Below are 26361 nucleotides of genomic sequence, written 5' to 3'. Positions count from 1 at the left end.
GAAAAAAAACTCTAGGAAGAGTCCTGTTGGTAACAGACCTCTTCAGTTTCAGTATTATTGCATCCACTGTGCTCCTAGGAACACTCAGATATTTAGAAATGTTTTTATACCCTTATCCTGATCCTTGGTTCACCCCAATATTATTGTGGAGGTCTACAGAGAGTTCTTTTGGACCTCATGTCTTGGCTATTGTACTGATATGCCATGTGGATTGTGGGACCTTAAATACACAGGTGTGTCCCTTCCTAAGCAATTTCCCATCAATTCAGGTTACCACATGTGGACTCCAGTCTCGTTCTAGACACATCACAAGGAGAAATAAAGTAAGCAGGATGCATATGACCACATTTTGGAGTTCCACAGCAAAGGGTCTGAATACTTACAGTATATGAATTTCAGCTTTTTATTTTTAATATTTTCAGAAGCTACACTAAATATTGGTTAGATTGATAAGCAGAGATGGCAAATTTATCCATTTAAAGTCATTTCTGTGTGATTTTAAATAAAGTGTGCAAAAAGTGAAGGGGTCTGAGTACTTCCTGAATGCAGTGTATATACAGTATCTTTTGTGAGATCTGAGCTATGCTGCAGTTTATATTCAAGATTATTGGCTTTTTTAGTAAGCTTGAACTGAAGCAAGTTTGTGTCAGGATCTGTCTAGAATGCTATGTTGTGCACTTAATTTCCTATTCTTTTTCTAATAAATGTAATCTTTTTTTAATATGTAAAATTTGATCATTGACAGACATGTATATGTTGTACCATCACGGTGGGCAATAGAAAGTAGGCACAAACACTAAATAAGTGGCGTCATGTCTTAGATTCAGTGTTCTTTTAGGAAACTTTACTTCAAATAGCATAAAAAATAATGAAAGCCTGACAAAAAGTAGAACTCTTTAGACATTCTGATTGCAAGATTGGCATGCATCTTCTGACATTGATTTTTTCTTTTGCCCTTTGCTATTTATTACACACAAGAAATGGTAACAATTAGGACAGGCTGACTCTAAAAATTCGAAAACTCTATATCTACCACCTAATAAATTTATCTGCAATAAACAGATTAGGATATTGTTGCTATAGAACAGCTATTTAAAACACAACACTTTGTCATGTTTGTGAAATTCCTCTTTTACTGTGAAACAATAGCTTCCACAATATGTGAAATGAGAGAAGTGTGAGTTTCTTATAAATTTAGTCATGTTATGTGGGATACTAGATTTCTCCTTAGGAGTAATAAATGAGCCCAAAATAATATTAGAAGCAAAAAAGTGTTGACCAATTCCCATTTTATTGAAGTACATTGAACATTTTGTTGGATTTGTTAAATTGTTTCAGATTTATTAGTAACTTCACTACTGTTATGTATGTATATTGTAAAACAATTTTATAAATTTGCTTAAACCTGGTAAATTTCTGATTCTCTTTTAATTATCTCAAAGCTCAGTCTGCCACAGCACATCTTTTTTTGTAAATTGTCTTCCTTTGCAAGCAGAGGCCGATGCTCATTATTTTGGACATAGTGAATTTAGACGCTTTGGCTCTTCACATCTGATACATTCATGTGCCAAATTTCCTGAGAACAGTCTTGCAACAGAGTATTATTATCTAAGTAATCTGGACTTCCTAGCTATCAAACTGTGTCACATGAAGATCATGTTCTGGATAACATTCATGGACTGATCATATTATCCTGTCAAACTGCATAATGTTTCAGAGAGTACTACTTGCACTGAACCAGTAACACTAATCTGACACTACTGCTTTTTTTTGTGGTGTGTTGTCAAATATAATGAGCTGTTGGCGACCATGTAATAAATGCACTCTGAAATTATTGCAGTGGTATTTGCAGTGGCTCTCTACAGTAAAACCTTTATAAAAATGAGTAGTATCTTAACTGCTGTAATTACTTTGGCATCTGACAGTTCAGCTTACATTAATTCTTCCAAATAAAATTACATATTGGGAATTTCAGGAAAAGCTTGTGTGGTTACATAATGTGCATTGTGAACAATTGAATTATTTATTTGTTTATTTACTTATTTGGAAGTGTTGAAGAATCCCCTTTTATAGTATTCCTCCAAAATACTTTTTATAAACGTAGGTTATAACTCTATGTAGAGTTAAAGCAGCTACCTGGGCTTCCAGAGGTTTAACGTGGATTACATATGAAGGAAAATGGCCAATGAGAAGGACATAGCACAACAATGGAATTCTAACCTTCTAGGGTCTGATGGTTTAGCAAAGGTAGAGTAAAACCATTAGACACATATAAACAAAAGATCTGTGTATGTGTGTGTGTGTATGGAGCAGTCTGCTCTGCTCACGTTCAACCACAGCCACCTAATGGCTCATGCATGCACTTTTACATTTTTTTGGAGCTTCCATACTCCTCACTTCTCACTACAAAAGACCTGTGTGCAGCAAACGCTAGAGCACAACAATGACGTCATGCTAATGACACAGATGAAGACACAACGTCAAAATGAAACAAATGCCGCGGCTCAACAACGTGCAAGTGGAACACCTCAGCAACGGAGGGCAAGACTTGAAGTTTTCACTAAAATCATTATCTATCTCAACGTATTTTCTCAAGACAAACATTAATATGATAAGATACGGTATCGCCAGTGTCTTCTTACGAAAGCCAGTGGGGCAGCAAGCACAGTTGGGTCCATGTCCTCTGCGCTGGATAACAGTTAGCTGATTGTCATATTTTGGAAGGGTTTCCAATCTCTACTATACAAACAAAATTTTTTATGTGGCATAAGTAAGCAATAAAAGATTTCTCTGGGTCAGTGTAACCTTTTAAAAAGAATAGGGCAAAACAATCTTCAAGTTGGAATGCAAAAGTTGTCCAACGTTTCTAATAAAGTTTTTAAGGAGATTTTCAAGACCTTGAACTCTCAGTGTATATGAAGCTGGATGTAGCATTTGATTCTCGGGCACAGAGACATCATCTGAATACAGCTACTGATGCCCTTCCAATTTTTTGATAGCCTCATCAGCATTATGTAAAGGATTGAGTGACGATCAGCTCACCAAATTTTTATTATCCATTGAGGCTGGGCATCATGGAGGTGTAGTACTTTGCACTGCTGCCTGGGTGGACTTTTTCCATGTTTCACCCTGACCTGATTGAAATCCATCTTTGCTTTTGTTGGAATCAGCTACAGTATATCAACTCATTGCACGCAGTTAAGGCCTAGCAGTTGATAATAACTGGTCAGTGCTAGAAAGAGATTATCACAGACTTAGATCAACTTTGATCTCCACTTGATTGCTGTCATTAACAATATCTCACATCTACTGTTAGAGCAAAAGTTCAGGGTAGCAAGCTGTTGTGCTATCCCGAATTCTGACTAAGTTCACCATTACCTGAGCTAAGACTGTTTACCCATCGTGTCTCTAAGGAATGGTTCAGAATTTTAAAACAGATTAACATCTTGATATAGGCTCACATAAACATCAGTAAAGGGTGTAACTTCATGTAAATGGCTCTGTGGCTTTGTTTCTGTGATAAAGGAAACTCTTCAATTGCTGGATGAACAACAAAGTGTGAAGTGGCAGGTTAAAGGCCCCTATGGCCCAGTTAGCTTATACTGTACAAAATAAAAGCTTCCAGTTTGCCAGTCTTTTAATGATTGCTGACAAATGCATTTTAACCACTCTCCTTGCTTGGCATTATCTTGTAATCACTCTGAAAATTACTATTTGAAAAAGTAAGTAACTTGTTCATAGCGTCGAGCCTGTCTAAAAATTGATCAAAGGGTATTGACGGCTTTCACTTGGCAGTTTGCAGAGCCTGATTAGGAAAAGCTGGACAGATCAGTGAGGAATCCCAAGGGAACACACTAGAAAGTGCACTGATCAGTGCAGTAGTGGCCTCAGATATCGAGAGAGGGGAATTAATTGGCAAAGGAAAGCAAATAATTACTGTAAAAAACACCATGGCTTTTAATGAGTGTAACTCTATCTCCTCATCAGCGTTAATGGTCAAGAGAAAAATCTAAATCACTATCTTGTGTCTTACTTGAGAAACTACAATATTATCTTTTTGATTTTAATGCTTTTGGCAAATGAAATATTCTTGATAATCATGAAATTTATTAAACAAAAACATGTCATCTAGTTGCCCATGCTAGGAATATTCATTCATTGTACATGCAATTTTCAATTGGAACACCATACAAAAGCACTTCACGAAAATACTACAATGACACGCAGAGTACTTAATTTGTTTGACTTTAAAAATCAGTATGTTTTTATTCTACCTATAATGACAACAGTGTTTGAAAATAATTAATGAAGTTGTATTTTAAATTATTGTTATTGGTAATTAATACAGAGTCAGTAAGACTTCCAGCAAGTTTTGCTACAGTATGTGAAATGAAAACAAACAAAATGCTGAAAATAAGCATAACAATATAATAAATATATGCAATATTTGCGTTCCACATTTGTCTTGTTCCTGGTTATGGTCACTCAACATATCCTCATTGCAGAAATAATAATCGGAGCAATGTTGTCTTCAGGAATTAGACATGTTTCACCACCTGAGGCCACAGGTCTGCCTCGCCCTTGTCCCTCTGCAGTTCGCATACCAGGAGAAGGTGGGAGCGGAGGATGCCATCATCTACATGCTACACTGATCCCTCTTCCACTTGGACAGAGGCAGTGGTGCTGTAAGAATTATGTTTCTAGACTTCTCTAGCGCCTTCAACACCATCCAGCTTCTGCTCCTTAAGGACAAGCTGACAGAGATGGAAGTAGATTTACACCTGCTGGGATGGATTGTGGGCTATCTTACAGACAGACCTCAGTATGTGCGTCTTGGGAACTGAAGGTCTGACACTGTAGTCAGCAACACAGGAGTGCCACAGGGGATTGTACTTTCTCCGGTCCTGTTCAGCTTATATACATCGAACTTCCAATACAACTCGGAGTCCTGCTACTTGCAAAAGTTCTCTGACGATACTGGTATCGTGGGCTGCAAAACCAAGGAGCTGGTGGTGGATTTATGAGGACCAGGCCCCTCATGGACCCCGTGATCATCAGAGGTGACTGTGTGCAGAGGGTGCAGACCTATAAATACCTGGGAGTGCAACTGGATGATAAATTGGACTGTGCTGCCAATACTGATGCTCTGTGCAAGAGGACAGAGCCAACTATACTTCCTTAGAAGGCTGGCGTCCTTTAACATCTGCAGTAAGATGCTGGAGATGTTCTATCAGACAATTGTGGCGAGCACTCTCTTCTATGCGGTGGTATGCTGGGGAGGCAGCATAAAGAAAGGGGACACCTCACACCTGGACAAACTGTTGAGGAAGGCAGGCTCTATTGTAGGCACGGATCTGGACAGTTTGACATCCGTGGCAGAGTGACGGGCGCTGAGCAGGCTCCTGTGAATCATGGAGATCAAAACAGTAAACAGTATCATCTCCAGACAGAGGAGCAGCTTCAGCGACAGACTGCTGTCACTGTCCTGCTCCACTGACAAACTGAACAGATCGTTCCTTCCCCACACTGTGTGACTCTTCAATTCCACCGGGGGTACAAAGTTATTGTCTGTTATACTTCCATTTTTATTACTCTTTAATTTAATATTGTTTTTTTTATCAGTATGCTGCTGCTGTTATGTGAATTTCATCTTGGGATTAATAAAGTATCTATCTATCTATCTATCTATGTTTTCTGTATATAAAGTAGGTAAATTAATCACTGCCTTGCGTAGCCAAAATATTTGTTGCAAGTATATCATTTCTGCTCTACCTCTTGCATGATGAATGGTGCTCTGCTCTGACCTGGTTTCAAATCAAACTGAAGTTCGTATGACTTCTGTGTAGACTTCTCAACATTTAGCTCAACAGGGATTCCTCAAGTATGATTTCTAGTGCTGCACAGATATGCTCTCAAGACAATGGATAATGCTAAATTACCATCACTGCTGTCTACATCCGTGTTTACTTTGTAGGGCCAGTTTGACACAATGAGAATGATGCCTAACTAATGGAGTTTTCCTGCTCTGATAGTCTATGAAACATGTAGATGGGATTAGGAGTGTGGAAAAGCGAATGACTGGAAAATCTCATTTGTAACGTATTGGACAGAGAGTTTGGGGAACTCTGTTGCACTACATTCAATAATTCATACAAATAAGATATTACCTTGTCTTTTATAAAAATGAGGTACATTAGAGTAAGCTCTGTGTCAGCAGGTAAATCTGTCTTGTTATGGCTTCTCTGGAGTTTACTTATGAGAACAAAGGTAGCCTAACAGTTAAAAAATAATAATAAATATACACTTGAGTTTTAATAAGCCTGTTCAGAAAATGGATTGACAGATCAATGAAAGACCATAAACATTATTTTTAAGTATCACTACTTTATAGCCCCATGTTTTCAAATTCTTGCCCTGTGCTTTGCAAAATGTGTGCTTCGGGCATTCATCTTGTTGATCCTTTAAGTGTTGCTTTAATATCTGAGTTTAAAATTACTGATTCAGCATTGCAGTGCATGGCAAGAGAGTAGATGAGTAATCTAAACTTTATTGCAGTATTTCTGTTTCTGTCAGCACAGAAGAAAATGAAGCCGCAAAACATAAAATCATATGATTATTAAATAGTTTAATTTTGGTACAAACACAAAATAAGTTTCATTTTAAACTTACTCGAAATGAGAAAAAAAGTAGATCAAGTGGTGTAAGTCATCAGTTTGCCAACCAGAATGTGCTGTTTGCATAAGCTAAGGTGAAAATGAAGTGAGATCCAGGCAAATAAGCAGTTTTATTTAGGGAAACAACAGACATGCATGTGGCAAATTCTCTGCTGTGCTAAGAAAAAAATTATAACCTTGCATCTAATTATAACATTTTTATTATTTAATTGTAAGATATAACCTTAGAATAAATACAAAACCACAGATGGTAACATTTTAATTATTTCCAGAGGCACTGATATTTAATATTTAATTTGCTAAATTTAGCAAGGCATCAATTTTTTGACCTTTTTTCACAGTGTACAAATCATTTTTGGCTGTACTATATACAGTATATATATATATATATATATATATATATATATATATATATATATATATATATATACTATATATATATATATATATATATATATATGCACACACACACACGCACATACATACAACTGTGCTACTTGTCTAAGATGGGCTGAAATCTAAACATATGCATATTCGGTGTTAATGTTTGCAGTGCACCATCTATTGGACTGTATTTTGCAAAGCATCTCATTTTTCATTCTAACAGGTGGCACATCATAATCTTTAGCACTACTTTTACGACTTCTGTGTCAAATGTGTATATATGCAGCTATTGCGGCTATTGAATAGCCAGGCCATCCCATGATAGTAGGATTTATTTCCAATGTCATTTCCTATAGTATCCACCATGTGTTTCAGCTCACCCCAGTAGTTTAGATCTCTTCTCATGTTTGTTTAATACAGAAGATCTTTTGGTGCAAATATGCTTAATATTCACAATAGTTGGTGAAATTAAAAAAAAAAAACAGATCAGTAGGGACAAATAAAGTTCTATCTTCCTATCTAAATTCTTACACATGCCAATATGTATTTACAGTATATATTTATCCTTTTATAATTTGGGACTAATTGTTTTTTATAATAATAATAATAATAATTCTTTATATTTATGTAGCGTTTTTCTCACTACTCAAAGTCCTTCTTTGAGTGTGGAACCATTTCAACCTCCACTTATGTGTAGCATCTACCCGGATGATATGATGGTAGCCATTTTTTCACCAGTACACTCATCACACATTAGCTGGTGAAGTGTTGTGAGAGATAGCCAGTTAGAGACAGCAAATGATTAGGGGGCCAGAATGACTAGACCTTGGGGGGCAATTTAGCCTGGACAGTGGGATACACCTTGCTCTTTACACCCTTCTCTTCACAATGTGGGGTGAAAACACCGTCTCCAAATCACATGTCCCAGGTGCCCAGTGTGGACGCATTAAGTGTAAACTAGGCTTTAGCTATAAGCTGAAAAAACAACCTTGTAGAGCTGAATGACCTCCTTTCATTTGTGAATTTTATTATGTTCTTATGTCTGTTGTTTTTGTGTATTATTGTTATAGCATTATTAAAAAATGGATATATATTTTATCTTGATAATATATTTCTAGATATTTCAGATTTGATATTGTAAGGATTTTGTTAAAGAGCATCGAGAAGCTAACTTTAATGTTAACTGGGATGACTTGAGATTTCAAATGCATATAACTTATTAAACACATATTGCAAATTCTCCTCTTAAGAATTATTTCTTGTAGTAGTCATTATTTTAAAATGTCTGTTTTTAAAGTAAGTGTTTTATTAGAGGACAGGGCTCTGAATATACAGTAACTTTCCATATAAGCACCACTAATATCTATTTACTTCAGCATGGTTATTTTTTACCTATAGCAGTGGTATTGAATTTTAATGGGCATACCTCTGTTTTTCTAATAGTCTGCTACTTCCAAAAAGATAGAATATAAAATTGTTTAAATTAAATAATTTCCATAAATTATTGAATATTGACTTAAAAATCTATTGTAATCAAAGCTGACTAACCTACTCAATATTTATTAGTTATTCACTCCATTTTCTAGTTTTAAAATAAATGGGAAGACTTTACTCTTCATTTCTTTGTACTGCTATTGACCTTTTGTAATTACCATCAATTCAATATCCCATTGCTCATGTAAAAAAAATAAATAAATAAAAAAAACAGTCTGATAAGAATTGAACAGTATCTATATGCAAAAATGATAAAAATAGTCACCTTCTTCTGTCTTCTTAGGCTCTCATCTCTGGACTCTTGGGGTGCATGTCTGACTCTTTGTTTCCACTGATATCTGCAGTATTTTCAGTCATATTACTTGAGTGTCTAATATGCTTAGTATTGTAGAGAAAAATCAATTGGTCTCTAGGCAGAGCTGCAGGCTCAGAAAATCTCACAGAAATCATAATTGTATTTTTGAACATCTCCAAATTGTGGATTTTTGTTATAGTCTATGTTGTTTTAAATATCTATAAACTTATGCTGTAAATACATTTCGTAATGCATAACTGGATATTTCTGATTGTTTGCAATTGTGAAGACATGCAGTTTTCTCAAGTCTTTGATAGTAAATTAATACATCTATATAACATTAGATTTTTTCTCAACTTAAATACAAAGTCAGAGGGACAGACTAACACAAGGAAGGAAACATTTTGTACGAGGCATTTTATAGACCCTTACGTGTTTGGTTTGTCTGGCAACATGACCGCCTCTCTGCTGCCCCTCCTGGAGGTCAATTTACATGAATAACCTTTCCTCCTCTAGAAACCCCAATATTTGAAACATTCAATTTATATTAATGTATTGCCTTTATACCACAAGCACTTTGTTATTGGTCTGGTTTTGAATTTAAACTGCTGTTTCTGTTAGGGACATGTCCCTGACACATTTGTCTGTATGTTCTGGGAATGTCCACTGGTTTCTGCATTTCACTCTGCCATTTCCACTCACTCAATTTTCACTCAGCTTCCCCTTCTATTAATGTCCTCTGTCATCCTCAAATCTACCTTCTTTTGGACCTTTCCTCTCTATGTCTCTCTCTCTCCACTCCAGTGGGGATTATTCTGTCTCAGGCATTATTACTGCCAAGTCAGTTATAGCCTATTGCTAGAAATCAGCTGATCCTCCTCCTCTTTTTCCTCTCTAGAAAGCTTCTCTGTTCAGTCTGGCTCATCTCGAATTGTCAGTAGTGAAGATTAATGGGTCTTCTGGTTCTAACATTACTAAATTTCAGTTAAAGGTGCAGTTCACCCTGGGCTGATTGTCCTGTGACACTTGTTTCCAATATCATTCTTAACCTTCTCATCCCCGATGCTTGGTTTTTGGGATTCATTCCTCTTTTGAGAGTGTTCAGACATCATTACAGAATACATGTGTATAAATGAGAGGGAGGTCAGTGGAATTGTGGGGTTGCAGGGAGTAGAGTTGGCGAAGGTGGATGAGTTTAAATACTTCGGATCAACAGTACAGAGTAATGGGGATTGTGGAAGAGAGGTAAAAAAGAGAGTGCAGGCAGGGTGGAATGGGTGGAGAAGAGTGTCAGGAGTAATTTGTGACAGGATGGATATCAGCAAGAGTGAAAGGGAAGGTCTACAGGACGGCAGTGAGACCAGCTATGTTATATGGGTTGGAGACAGTGGCACTGACCAAAAAGCAGGAGACAGAGCTGGAGGTAGCAGAGTTAAAGATGCTAAGATTTGCATTTGGTGTGACGAGGATGGATAGGATTAGAAATGAGTACATTAGAGGATCAGTTCAAGTTGGACGGCTGGGAGACAAAGTCAGAGAGGCGAGATTGCATTGGTTTGAACATGTGCAGAGGAGAGACACTGATTATATTGGGAGAAGGATGTCAAATATAGAGCTGCCAGGCAAAAGGAAAAGAGGAAGACCTAAGATAAGGTTTATGGATGTGGTGAGAGAGGACATGCAGATGATGGGAGTAATAGAGCAAGATGTATAGGACAGAAAGACAAGGAAAAAGATGATCCGCTGTGGCAACCCCTAACTGGAGCAGCCAAAAGAAGGAGAAGAAGAAGAAGGTCATAAGCTGGGCAGTAGGGTGGGTGATATGGGTAGCTGGGTGGAGTTGAGCACTAGTCAGCATATTGTGTTCTTATTTTCATTGTTTTTTAGTTTTGGCATTATTATTTAACATTTCCTTCTGTGAATCCTGCACCTTTACTTGCTAACCATCAATAAAAATTTGGTCAAAACAGGGAAGGAATATAGAAAATATTCCAAAACATATTGCAGAAAGTGCCTTTGGTGACAAAACAACTAAAAATGCCTGAAATGTTAAATGAAAACTGTACAAATTACTTTTAAGAATGAATGATACAACTTTTTAGAGGAAACAGTGATCATTTACAGTAAACACTTTACCATTATCTTTAATATACAGTATGTACAAACAGCAAATTATTATTATGCAGTAGTGATTTCTAGACATATGACTTGCTTGAAATTACCATATGGAATAAAGTTGAGGAAAGGCATTTTTTATAGAAACAATCAGGAGAGTTTAAGGGTGAGCAACTATAAGCTACGAACTCTGATTACTAGATGTTTAGTGCCCCATAAGAGTACTTAGTTTGGGCCTTAGGTTTATGATTTATGAGTTTGGCTTTGATGTGATTTTGAATTTTGGTTCTTTCCCTGTTTTGACACCTTGGTTATTTTTAAATTCAAGGCTTTTGACTATCAGGTTTATGCTATCAGCTTAAGTTAAATTATAAGACATGTTAATTGGGCTCTGCACAGCATAATAATACAGGTGATATAGAAGCCATAAAGAAAAAGATGTAATATTTGAATCTGTTTAAATTTACAAGAATGATACAACTTTGTTACATGCTCTTTGCATAGATTTTAAAAAAGTTTCTAGCTGTAAAATAACAAGTCCAACGTTTGTATGAAGTGTGCTTGAAATGGAATTGTACGAGATTAATGTATACTGCATACAGGGTGGGAAATGGGAAATTTAGGATCTAGGTGTTGGAAACCCTGGGGTATCGGCAGTTGTCTGGGATCAATGCGACCTCGTTTAGAACCCCTTGCCATTAGTTTTAATGGATCAGTGGAGTGGTTCGCAACGAGTATTCGCTGTGAAAGCCTTCTATAAGAATGGTGATAGTGTGACTGCTGCACAAATGGGAATTTTGGCCTCATTACCAGTTAAGATTATGGCCATGTCTCGTCTGCTCATGTGATTACAACATGGGTGCCTAATTTAAAATAAATGGGTTCAGCCTTAAAAAAGACCCTGGGTGGAGCCACTTTGCATACTGCCTGACAATCGATGGCAGCTATTCGATGATTGTTTGGAAGACGCGTCATTTCACACAACATTGATATTCCATGGCCTCTGAGACCCCAGATCTTACTGTTTGTGATTTTTTTTTTGTGGGGACATCTTAAATGCCAAGTGTACCGCACATGTCCTGCAACCATTGCTAAACTAAAAGGGTGGATTGAAGAGGAAATTGCTGGTATTTGTCTTGACATGTTACATCGAGCAATGCAGAATATCCAAAAACAGGCTGTCAGAATGTGTATGGAGAAACGGACAACACCTTCATGATGTTTTCTTCAAAACATTAAATTAATATTGCATGAATATTGATTACCATTATTAATTGTATATCCTGTGACATATATTCGTGCATTGAACGACAATTGAAAGTTTCTCATTTCCCTGCGCCACCCTATATTACCAGCTATTTAGAGATTCCTTCTTGTTTTTTATATAGTTTCTTGTATACAATGTGTTTATACTATTTTAATGTTATTTTATTTGCATGTGTTCACTTCTCCAATGATTTTAAATGAAAAATTAACCAGAAAAACACATAGATGTAATTCTTTTGGATAAACAGGAAGTACTATTAAATGAATGGTGAGTGTTAACTGATTCTTTTAGTCAAACAATTAAATGTCAGGTATATGTTCATGACTAGTGTAAATTGTTATTCTTGAAATTGTGATCAGTAGGTGGCACCATAGTTATCACATGCACATTTACAAAACACAAATCCAGTTTTCTACCCCCACACTCCATCATGCATGTCTTGTCCCCAGCCTTCCAACTCCCAACTCCTTGAGTGAGGTGAGATATGTACTTTTATGTTGGACCCTGGAGCATTTCCGGTACCATGGCATTGCATGACTAAAGCGTTTCCAGGTCACACAGAAGTTACCCATAACAGGGAGGATCCTAGCAGTGCACCCATGGTTGCCCTTAAGTACTATAAATCTGAGGCAAACCTGCAGGTTTCCAAACTGAGACCCGGTTAGAGGAGCACAGTCACCACTGGTTCTGGGAGAACAAATTACCCATCCATTAATTGTTCCTCCCAACTGGCATAGAAATATAGGATCTTCCCAACTGGGTTGCACCTCCATCCTTGGACTTCTTCCATTATAGCCTCCCAGCCAGATAGGAAGTTATCCTTGACTCCAGTTGGGATGTGCCAGTTCACCACTCCTGCACTTATACAAGCCATATATATATATATATATATTTACAGATATATATATATATATATATATATATATATATATATATATATATATATATATATATAAATCTATACTAATAAAAGGCAAAGCCCTCACTCACTCACTCACTCACTCACTCACTGACTCATCACTAATTCTCCAACTTCCGTGTAGGTAGAAGGCTGAAATTTGGCAGGCTCATTCCTTACAGCTTACTTACAAAAGTTGGGCAGGTTTCATTTCGAAATTCTATGCCTAATGGTCATAACTGGAAGGTATTTTCTCCATTAACTGTAATGGAGTTGAGCTGCAATGACGTGGGGCGGAGTTTGTGTGACATCATCACGCCTCCCACATAATCACGTGAACTGACTGTCAACGCAGTATGTAGAAAACCAGGAAGACCTCCAAAAAGCGCTTAAGAAAACATGCATTTTATAATTGAGAAGGCAGCGAAACAATAAGAAGCGAGCGAGTGACATATACTACCATATTCATGAGTGCTGTTACCTCGGAAAGAACGCAAGGTGTAAACCTAAACTTTAAATTAAGTTCATAGACAGGCTACGCTGGCGTTTCACATGCCCACAGGTAATGCGGGATACAAGTTTAATGAGAGGACGAGGATATAAACGAGTTTTGATCACTTTGTAACTAAGTTAAAATTGTAGGTGAAGGGTGTGCTTATGCAAATTCCGAGAGACTGTGTTTGTGGGGATTGACAGTTAAGGCGGGTGGGGAGTCACGCCATCATCTCCCTCCCACCTCATTTTGCTCTGAGCTGAGCTCAGTTAACGCTGTCTTCCGAAGCAACTTCTTCAGACTGCCACCAAATACTCACAGAAAAATCCACAAGTTAATACACACGCTGTCTCTAGAGTTTCTCAACACTGAATCCTCCAGGCACTACTTACAAAAGGTCACATTGACAATCGTGTTACGTTATTTTTAAAATCTTTCCTTTTCTTAGCACAAGCACAGCTGAGAAGCTTCGATGCATGTGCTCCATAACGCTTAAAAATAATGCATTTAATCACACTTTGCATTACAAGCAAAGGGGAGCTTTTGTCAATGCATGATTTCCTGGTACACGACTTACATTGATCAGCGCATCCCGATTCATTTTACCCTCGCACCACCTTAGTTTGAGAAGAAGTATGAAAAATATGAGGTTAACACAGAAAACAGATCACCAATTCAAGCTTTATGAATAATCGATTCTTCATCAATAATTGTTTTGGTAAAGCCATCCTCCTTCCATTTTATAATTTTTCCGCCACTAGCCATGATTAAATGAACGGTAAAAAAGTAAGAGCAAAGCGAGGGTGACTTATTTAGGCAGGCATATATATGACAGCAACACTCATGACAATGTCAATCATGTTACGTTATTATTAAAATGTTTCCTTTTCTTTTTCATTACTTCTTTAACACACTACTTCTCCGCTGCGAGGTGCGGGTATTTTGCTATATATATATATATGAATGACCTCCAAAGAGCCCTGAGACTTTTGATATCATGAACGTGTCTGCAAACTGGGGTCTCCTGCCCAGCAAAAGTCGAGCAGCCAGCGCGCATAGCTGTGCCGGCCTTTGAGACGCTGACTGCGCTTCTGCCTTAAGTCAAAGTGAGCACTTTTAATTTTTTTCATCCTCCCCCGCGCTATAGCCCAGACAAGTGCAAACACGGGACCCCTTTTCTACACCACGGCAAAATAATATTAAGGCGATTCACACTTTCTTTTGCACGTATACGATTATCAGGTCCTCACCTCGAATTATGAAGACACGCACACGAGTGGAGGACTGACAGTGCCATCACAGCCGATTAATGGCGGGGACGTCTCACCAGTCTACACAAGACCCACCGCGACTGTCCCCAAAAGGCGATCATAACGCCAGCGAACACATCTCTATACTATATAAAAGAAAAAGGCAACTTTCCTTTCTTTACACCTTTTTCCTTTTATCCCAAACCAAAGCCTTTCTCTCTTAACACTGCAGAGGACACAAAACTAATTTTCTTTAAATGCCGGTAAGGCACATTACCAGAGGCACAAATTTGAACGTTCACATAGAAAATGTAATTTCAATGTACCTGTACTTCTTAAAACGTTAATGTTTTACTGTTTAATAACTTATAGACTATAATTTATTATTTTTCCCTTGCACTCAGTGACCAAACCTATACACACACATATAGACACATACAAACATACACACAAGTATATGTATGTGTATATATATATATACACACACATACATACATACATACATACACACATATATATAATTTGTGTGTGTGTATGTATGTATGTGTGTGTATATATGATGTAGATAGGTATGTATGTATATATATATATATGTGTATATGTAGATATGTATATAGATATGTAGATATGAAGATATGTATGTGTATATATGTATATATATATATATATATATATATATATGTATGTATGTATGTGTGTGTGTGTGTGTGTGTGTGTGTGTGTGTGTGTGTGTGTATATATGACAGCAGCAATCCAAGCTGTGAGAAAACAGTAAAAAGGAGGCGTGTCAGACGTCGTGGTACATTTTCTGATGCAGCTGCGAAAACAACTTTGTGACGCTGCCGCCAAATACACAAAACAATTACTTTGACAATCATGTTACATTATTTTTAAAATGTTTCCTTTTCTTTTTCATAACTTCTTTAACACATGACATCGCTGTGAAGCTGGTATTTTGCTATATATATATATATCACAGCGACACTCATAACAGTGACAAAACAATTACATTGACAATCATGTTACGTTATTTTCAAAATGTTTCCTTTTCTTTCTCTTTTTCTTTAACACACTACTTCTCCGCTGCCAAGCGCGGGTATATATATATATATATAGATAGATAGAGATATATATATATAGATAGATATGAGAACATATATATATATATATATATAGATACATAGATATATATATATAGATAGATATGAGAACAACACTCATATCAATGACAAAACAATTACATTAACAACCATGTTACGTTATTTTTAAAATTTTTCCTTTTCTTTTTCGTACCTTCTTTAACACACTACTTCTCCGCTGCGAAGCGCGGGTATTCTGCTAGTATATATATAATATACACCCCGATCTACATACTGTCAAATAAACGAAACACATGCCGTGGTGCAACGCGAGAGGCTTCGCCTCTAGCGCTGACGTCTGAGGTTCGATTCCCGAGACGGGGTGCAGTGAGTGTGTACACCTGATGAGTCCAGAATTAGGGCGAAACATGTGCCATGTATTGTTTGCATTATCTAACAGTAAAACTATTTCAGTATATTCAATATATATAAATCAGTGCTTCCCGATTCATTTTACCCTCGCACCCCCTTGGTTTGAGAAGAAGTATGAAAAAATATGAGGTTAACGCAGAAAAAAAGATTACCAATTGAAGCTTTATGAATAATGGATACTTTATTCGCCATCAATAATTATTTTGGTAAGGCCATACTCAGTGTGATCCTCCTTCCATGTTCTAATTTTTTCGCGACTAGCCATGATTACATAAATGGTAAAAAAGTAAGAGCAAAGCGAGGGTGCCAGTCAGGCAAGCGACAGCTCAATAGCTCAAATTTGGATATAAGTAGGTTCTATTTAGTCGACAGAAATATCTTTGGTAGGAATGTAAGTTGAATTTACTCTTTAAATTTCTATGGTGAAGAAAAATTTATGCAATGCTGACTAAATTTACCTTTCATTCCTACCAAACATATTTCTGTCGACTAAATAAAAATTACTTATATTTAAAATTTAAATAGAACTTGAACGGATAAGATACTTCATAATACCCACGCAGCACTACAGTAAGTGCACATAAGAGCAAGAGTCATCCGTTTTTTTTCCTCGATGGATTCTGGCACCCCCAGCAACAGCTGCTCGCATTCCAAAGGAGATATATATATATATATATATATATATATATATATATATATATATATATATATATATATATATATATATATATATATATATGACAACAACACTCATATCAATGACAAAACAATTACATTAACAATCATGTTACGTTATTTTTCAAATTTTTCCTTTTCTTTTTCATAACTTCTTTAACACACTACTTCTCCGCTGCGAAGCGCGGGTATTCTGCTAGTATATATATATATATATATATATATATACACACACACAATGGATTCAGAAAGTATCATAGACTCCTTTACTTTCTGCACACTTTATTGTGTTGCAAATTTAATTTTAAAATTTAAATATAAGTATTCAGACCCTTTGTTGTGGCACTCCAAATTATGGTCAGATGCATCCTGTTTGACTTAATCATCTTTGAGATGGGTCTAAAACTCATTTGGAGTCCACTTTTGGCAAACTGAATTGATTGTTTAGAAAGGCACACGCCTGTGTATGTGTCCCACAATTTACACCGTCAGGACAAAAACCAAGCCATAAAGTCCAAGGAACTTTTTGTAGATGTCTATGATCAACTTGTGGCAAGAGTATAAACCCATTTCTAAACCTATGAGTGTTCCAAGGAGCTCAATAATTGTGAAATGGAGGACATATGATGTCTTGGGAGTTCCTCCACACAATAAGTCTCAAAATATCTCAAAATGACCACTTGAGGGAAAACCGTAACACCCAAGCTTAAAACAAAAAGGACAAACTTGTGATTTTGATAAATATAAATATTTAATTTTACAATAATGCTCTGTTAATAGTAAAGCACTGAAGATCACAAATGATAAATGGAGCAGTCAAATCCAAGAACACATATCCAAAGAGAATGGTTGCAAAACAAAGCAAGGGTTCAAAATCCAGTTTAATACACAGAAGCACAATAAAACACAATCAGTCACTGAAACCATCAAGAATATTCAGTGAACAGCAAAGGGCTGTGGTTTTTCCTCAGTCTTTATAAGACTAGGGGGCAGTCCCTTAACAGTGATGGGCAGATGGCCCCACCTCTTGTGCACCACCTACAAAACACAAATACATTGACATACAGAATCCAAAAGCTGCTGGAAGGAAAGGAAGCTTACAAACCTAAAATAGAAAATAAGCTCACTCAGAATAACATGAAAGATGTCTGCAATGGACTGGGCATAATTACTGGACTCGAGTAATCCATGGCTTAGCTTTGTCCACATCCCCTCCTAGCACCTAACTCCCTGAATCAATTTTAATATATGTCTGCTTCCTCTGCCACCTTCCCCCATTGACCAGTTTTCTCACACCATGCCTGCTACACCAACAACTCCTGCTACTTCACTTGGAATAGGAAATGATGAGTCCTCATCTAACTATAAGTATCGGCTGTCCATAACTGAAGACCAATTGTGGAGACAACTGAGGAAGCTACACACAGAAAAAAACACAGGACCAGATAGTCAGTCCTTGAGTTCTTAAGGCTTGTGCTGACCAAATTTGTGGTATACTCTGTCACCTATTCAGTCTTTCCCAAAGTGATGCAGCTATGGAAACATCCTGCATTGTTCCTATTCCAAAGAAGGCAGTTTGCCTATTAGACAAAGATTGGAGTGGAGGGTGCAGTCATCTGCTCCACAAGTCTTATTCTCACCTGGAAAAAGCTGACAACACTGTAAAGATTATATTTTTGATTTCTCCAGTGCCTTCAGCTAACCGCGTTTAAGGGTAAGCTCAGAAATATGCAGATGGATGAATCTATGGTGTCCTGGATATTGGACTACTGTATCTGTTGGGCAGACTGCAGTTTATGAGACTCAAGTGTTTCTGATATGGATGTGAGCAACATTAGTTATATTGCCTTAGCTATCACAACCTGTTACTCTTTCTTTCTGAATAGATAGAGAACATATAATATATGTTTCTTCCATGCATAGGAATATTTGTTATTGATGTTGTTCATATGAGGATAAAGAAAGCAATACAGGAATACAGGTTTGGTAATGATTAAAAATTGTGAGTGTAAAAAGACAGAGCTATTGAAATAACTCATTTAAAAACGCATGTGTTGTAGTCAAGGCTAAGCTGCAATTTCCAGAGGTTGCCAAGGTAACTATTGTTCTTTCTATTCCTTTTCTTTCAGAATAACTACAACAGCAGCTTGCATGATGGATCTGCGAAGATATCCATTGGACCAGCAGAACTGCACCCTTGAAATTGAAAGCTGTAGGTAGACATGTATCTGGCCATTTGTAGCATTTTGTAAATATTGTGTTTATGAGTAAACAAGTAATTTGAAATTGTCTTGCTAATTCTGAATTTTTGTGACATTCATCTTTGTCAGTGTACACTTTGTTATGTCAATGGTGCTGCAATGCCCAATGAAGATAAAATGTTTCTTATAATCATTGTGTGTTGGAATCCTACAACAAGGTGATATGGAAATTATCACCATTTAATCTGACAGTATAACCCTCTGTGATGATGGTTTGAAGGGTCATCTAGCAAATAATCCTTTGCCCAAAATGATGCAGAAGGTGTCTATGAAATTGGCTTCCAGTTAGGACATGAAGGTATACCAGCAATAGCATTTTATTTCTATAGCTCATTTTCATACAACAGATGTAGCTTAAATTGCTTTACAAAATCTCAAACACATAATTATAAAGAAAAGCAAATTAAAATTAGATAATAATAATAAATAATAGACAAGAAACAAATTATATGCAATTACATAAGATGGATATGTGATTAATAGATGAGTAGAGTGCTTATGTATAGAATAATTTTTTAAGTCTTTAAAGATGAGTCCGATGATAAGTCAGATGACCAGAGAGGACAGAAAAAAATCAAAATCTTCAGGGATTCCAAAAGCAAAATGTCCATAACCAGCCTCAAGTACTTCACTTTTCCATGAAATATTAGTTTTTGGGCGATTTTAGAAACTAGTATTGGTTACTTAGATTAGAATTAGAATTAGAATTAGAAATTGCAGAATTAAAAATTCACGTTCCTTTCATCATTATAGGGTATCAATGCATCCATTATGTGCACACTTTGTTTAATAGGTGTCCGAGCATATCCCGGTTGCATCTGGCAGCTAATACTGTATTATATCTGGAAAATAACAAAAAGTGCCTTCCATCAGTCAGTCCATCTGTTATGTGTCATGACTTGGACTAATTCAGACTGTCACTGAAGCCAGAGCCTATGCAAGCACAAGTCATTAACCGACCATGGATAGGTAGGCCTGTCCATCACAGCCACCACAAAGACCCCCACTGAATGACATTAAGGTAGGTTAGGCTTGCCAGGGTGACCTAGCCTACGTGTTAAAAACTATACATCTATACTAATTAAAGGCAAAGCCCTCACTGACTGACTGACTGACTGACTGACTGACTCACTCACTCACTCACTCACTCACTCACTCATCACTAATTCTCCAACTTCGTGTGTAGGTAATAGGCTGAAATTTGGCAGGCTCATTCCTTACAGCTTACTTACAAAAGTTAAGCAGGTTTCATTTCGAAATTCTACGCTCAACGGTCATAACTGGAACCTACTTACGTACATATATACAGCCAAAGCCTGCAGCTCGGTCGCCGTGTGAGGTGGAGTTGCGTCCCCCATCATCACGCCTCCCACGTAATTGAGTGCCTGCCCATATAAGGCCGTCTGTCAGCAGCAATCCAATAGACAAGCAGCCGCTAAATATTTGCGGATGAAGGACTGTGCTTATGCAAACAGAGATGAGATGGTCAGGGATAGACTAGTGTTTGGCACAAACTCAGAGAAAGTGTGAGGGAATCTTTTAAGTGCCGGGTCTTAGCTAACATTAAATAAAGCCGTGGACATCGCAAGATCGCACGAGATAGCACAAGCACAGCTGAGAACCTTCGCTGCATGTACTCCGAGCGGCTCACATGAACTGACTGTGAAAGTTTAATGAGAAGATGCAGGGTATAAATGAGACTTTTGATTACTTTGTAATGGAGTTAAAATTGCTGGTGAAGGACTGTGCTTATGCAAACGAATAGCAAGGTGTAAAGCTTAAGTTTAAATTAAGTTCATAGACACACTGCCGCTGGCGTTTGTCATGCCTAAGACGAATACGATATTCGCAAGATACAAGTTTAATGAGAGGACACAGGGTATAAACGAGACTTTCGATCACTTTTTAACGGAGTTCCGAGCGACTCACGTGAACTGACTGTGAACGCTGAACAAAAAACGCATTACACAATTGAGACGGCAGCAATAGAATATGAAGCGACTGACGCATACACGCATATTCATAAGTTCACCTACTGCGGAAACAAACCACACGGTGGAAAAAGTCAATGTCCAGCTAAAGGAAGACAGTGTAAAAAATGTGGTAAATTGCACCACTTCGCTAAAGTTTGCAGGACTGGGAAAGGTAAACCCGTGCATGCAGTGTGTGATGTCTCAGATAAAGAGCCACAATAAATGCCTTTATTTTATAGACAAACCAGGGATGAACAACTTCCTTTCTACTGCAGCCACAGCCGCGACACACATAAAAACATCAATAATCATAAACTCAATATCATTTAAGGAAAATCGCAACAAAATCCATCGCCCTCTTTCCTCAAAAACAGTTCAATTACTCTGTCGTATGGATTATCGGAGCGCTTCAGTTCCATCAAAACCTCACTTTCTATCCTCATCGAAGCTAATGGTGAAAGGTGAACCCGCCCTATGGTATTCCTAGCATAAGTTTGAATTCGCTTTAGGGCTAAAAATGTCCGCTCGACAGAAGCAGTGTACACGGGAATGCTCACCGCCAAATATACCAATGTGAACATCCGCCCCATGCTCTCATTAAGATTTTTCTGATGAAGGAACTCAAGGAGATCAGTGGGAGATTTTCTTGCAAAATCATCCATAGCACACATTACAGTCAGTTCCGTTTTTAGCTGAGACAGATCCAAAAGCACTCCGTGGCTGTTGTGTTAAAGTGTAGAAGGCTGCATGCGTGAAATTTTTCTTGTATTCCCGAAAGTTTTGGGGCTCGAGGAGCGTGACAAACATCAGGTTTTCATGGTCTTGAAATCTGGTTTGTGTCTGGCAAATAATATTGTCCAGAATCCTGCCATGGAGTTGTCCGTAGTGCACGCGACGATCTTTCGCTCGGAGCGTTTATGGTGCGTTCAATGGCGTCGTAGACTTCCTCATATCGGCTTCTATCCAATCAATGGGTGTGAATACGGTGAAGTTGCCATACGCCTTCTAAAGGGCCCTACTGACACCAACTTAAAATCTGATTGGTTGAAGTCCGTCCTTTCTCCTTGCTTTGTGGTTCTCTACTGTTTTATTGTTCGTTTATTACGATTGTTATAGTTATTGTGTAGCTATTTTAGACTTAGTTTACTGTTCAGATACCCATTTCCTTTATTTAATCCGCGGGCTCTCTGCTATTTTTTTGTTCCTTTATTACAATTATAGTTATTTATTGATTCTCTTCTTTGGCTGACTGCCTGCCCATATAAGGCGCTCCGCTGTTTTTTTGTGAGGCAGCCTTTACACAGCTTCTCCGCTGTTTTATTCTCCTTGCTTTGCGGTTCTGTACTGTTTTATTGTTCGTTTATTACGATTGTTATAGTTATTGTGTAGCTATTTTAGACTTAGTTTACTGTTCAAGTACCCATTACCTTTATTTAATTTGCGGGTTCTCCACTATTTTTTGTTCCTTTATTACGATTATAATTATTTATTGATTACCTTCTTTGGCTGACTGCCTGCCCATATAAGGCGCTCTGCTGATTTTTTGTGAAGCAGCCTTTACACAGCTTCTCCACTGTTTTATAAACAAACGCCATATAAGGCCGTTGTTTTTCCTTGCTTCACCAACTAAGCAGCCTTTTTATTTAATCCACGGGTTTTCGGCTGTTTTATTGTTGGGAGCTGTTCCTTCTTTTCTACATACTGCAGTCACAGTCAGTTCACGTGATTACATGGGAGGCATGATGATGTCACACGCAGCTCCACCCCCCACAGCCATCGGGCTAACGTCCATTACAGTATATGGAGAAAAATAGGTTCCAGTTATGACCATTACGCTTAGAATTTCAAAATGAAACCTGCCCAACTTTTGCAAGTAAGCTGTAAGGAATGAGCCTGCCAAATTTTAGCCTTCTACCTACATGGGAAGTTGGAGAATTAGTGATGAGTGAGTGAGTGAGTCAGTGAGTCAGTCAGTGAGTGAGTGAGTGAGTCAGTGAGGGCTTTGCCTTTTATTAGTATAGATAAATGGATATAAATAATTGCATGTAAACGATTCTCCAAAATCTGTTGTATGTAAACGATACTGTTTAAAACGTTTTTTCATCAGAAAACCCGGTTTCCACGTTTACCTGTATTAGTTTAAATGGCACTTTTACCACTCGCAATAGGGCTGATGCGCTGACTTATCGTGTCATGTCTATGTTTTCCGTAGCCTGCTACAGGAAGGTACTCTCTCGACCATTGACATTGGTTTCACTCCTTGCTATTTTTGTTATACTGTATTGTGATGGTGGTTTCCTAAGCCTTTGTTATACTGAATTCCTTTTTCACTGTTTTCCGTTCCTATTCTTACACCGCCAAAGCTACGGCGGGCTTCGGCTAGTATATATTTTCTTCAGAAATTTAAAAAATGTGTAAGGTTCCAAAAATAGCTTTTTTTTGCACTTATTCGAGAACACTATGTTACTTACTGTATTTTTCGCTTACATACAGTTTATAGGTTGTAACAGATTAAGATGCTTGCTCGCACCCTTGCACCCTCAGACACCACGTCAGACACTAGGTAAAAGTCCAATAATGATATTTATTATATCAATAATGTGCACAAAGCACCCTCCACTCCCAAATACTCCAATAATAATAATAATAATAATAATAATCCTCCACTCTCCCAGACGCTTAGCCACCCTGCCTCCCAACTCAGCTCATCGTCTGGGAGCTCCCACAGTCCTTTTATATTCCCTGACCCGGAGGTGTTCCTTTCCAACAGTCCACAAGTCCTTATTCCTTCCGGGTCAGGGTAAATGATGTTTTTTCTCACCCCGGAAGCCCGTCGCTCTTCCTATAACGAACTTCCGGGTCATAGGGCATGAAGAACTCTTCGGTCCTCCCTGCAGCTCCCTCTCGTGGCCCCCATGGCATCCAGCAGGGCGGTGCACAAAAACTACATGGTCCATAATGCCCTGCTGGTCTTCTGGGGACCTCCATGCTGCAAGGAGGGCTCCACCTGGCGGCTTGGGGGTATTGGCCGGGGTACATGGCCGGCCATATCTTACAAGGTGCATCAGAAATGCCTCCAGCTGGTATGTGCTGCCATCTGGCTTAGAAACAATTCTACTCATATTTCTCTGACATACATTGGAAACCACACACTAAGCCAAACACTGGAGCTTGACAAGAACAAATATTAGCTAAAGGGACTAAGCAAAAATGTGAACAAGGAGTCTAAGGAAAAAAAAATAATAATGCTCAAAAGTAGAAAGCAAATGATGGATTTCTTCTATATGTAATAGGCCAAGTCCCAAAGGCAGCTGAGCCACATTTTAAAGTTACCTTTCCTTATGGTGTGTGGGCTTTTTCTTCATTTCTTTCTTTTTTTAAGTAACATGGAAGCAGCTGCAAGCTGTTTTCTAGGCTGAAGCGAGCACACATAGAGTGTAACTGAGGGCATGATGAGAATTTTGAATTTTGCACTGTCATTGATCATTTTGTCAGGATACAGGGATTGTATCTGTGTGTATCTGATGATAATAAATTTATTATATCTGTGTTTTTGATTGATGTCAGTCAGAGTTCTGGTGCCAAATGGATTATTTTGCAAGAAATGAAAAAAACATCAAATGTACAGTTTGTATGCATCTTGGCGGGTCTTCTTTTGATTTAATATTATTTTTATCTTTTAAAGATTCCTAGTGCCTTTCATATTTGTTAACCCAATAAATGCAGACAATCAGAGAGAAGCTTATGTGGAATGGAGAGTGAGGGTTACTGTGAAAACATGTCTTCCAAACTGGCATTGTTTTTCACTAAAACATTTACCACAAATAACACCTTGCATTAATCACAAACACATTCTTTAGTAGTTCAACAAACTTAGTTCAGCTGCACCTCATTGATTGATAGGACATTTCCTATTCTGCACATTATTAGTTCATTATGTCTATGGAAAACTATAATTGGCTTTAAGGTGGAGTCCATGTAGAAGTCTCATGTGATGGGTCAGGACCTCGAAAAGAATATTATCTTTGTGTTGTGAATTTATATTTAATTAGAACATATTTTTAGAAATGTACAAATGTTGGTAAGGGTGTGAAATTTAAATTATATTACAAGCCCTCTTTATGTGGCTACACATCTCTTCCAAGACAAAGCTTTTCAGGTAGTTGATCAGATCAGACTATAAAGGGGATGTTTAAAATGGCTGAGCACGTCCCAACTCTGAAAACAGAAGGTGTCTCTTTGTTTTTTAATTAGGATTTGTCCCATAACTAGAAAAAAGTTCTTAACCAAACATGAAGTGGCACCTGAAATACTGTGAGAAAGCGATAAAAAAAGAAGTATAGAACAGGCTTAACAAGGAACATTTTAGAGTTTAATCATAATAACAATAATAGTATATTTTATTTATATAGCGCCTTTCCCGTTCTCAAGGAGCTTATTTAAACAGCAGGGTATAAGTATCATTGAATGCAAATATTTTCTGCTTAGAACACAATAAGAAGTCAAGCAAAATGACACCTTTTATTGACTAACTAAAAAGATTACAATATGCAAGCTTTCAAGGCAACTTACAAACTGCCAGAAGAAGGGGCCTGAGTTGCCTCGAAAGCTTGCATATTGTAATCTTTTAAAGGTGTCATTTTACTTGACTTCTCATTGCATCCACTATGGCTAACACAGTACAACACCCTACCACTACACAGAACACTAAATAGATAAATACAGGATATAATAAAAGAAAAAGAAAAGAAAAAACAGAGTAAAATACTAACTTCAGGAATGCCTGAAACCCTTGCTCTTAAATTTAAAGCTAAATAATATTATCTCTCTAGTAGTCAGTAATACTTCATTTGAATGCTTTAATTTTTATTATTTACATCATGCAGAATAAAACTCTCATTTTGCTACCTATGAAAGAAGGGAAGAGTATATTTTTAATATTCTCAAACCCTCTCAACCTAGTTTAGAGTTGTGGGTAGCCATCGCACCTCTCAGGAGATCTGTCACAAGGCTCACGCAGTGGTAGCACTGTTGCCGCAGTAAGGAGAACATGGGTTTGTATCCCGGGTCC

General features: G+C 37.5%; 1 protein-coding gene across 2 annotated transcripts in view; it reads left to right on the top strand.

Annotated features, from left to right (window-relative positions):
- gabrb4 (gamma-aminobutyric acid type A receptor subunit beta4) overlaps positions 1 to 26361 on the top strand; it is a 360165-nt gene that overhangs the window by 243833 nt on the left and 89971 nt on the right. For both annotated transcript variants that reach the window (XM_039766518.1, XM_039766517.1), the window contains exon 5: positions 19186 to 19268. In XM_039766518.1, coding sequence (XP_039622452.1) covers positions 19186 to 19268 — 83 coding nt within the window. The remainder of the gene's footprint in view (positions 1 to 19185; positions 19269 to 26361) is intronic.

The sequence above is a fragment of the Polypterus senegalus genome, chromosome 10 (assembly GCF_016835505.1).
Source record: "Polypterus senegalus isolate Bchr_013 chromosome 10, ASM1683550v1, whole genome shotgun sequence".
Classification (NCBI taxonomy): Eukaryota; Metazoa; Chordata; class Cladistia; order Polypteriformes; family Polypteridae; genus Polypterus; species Polypterus senegalus.
This window is presented reverse-complemented; position numbering and strand designations above follow the sequence as displayed.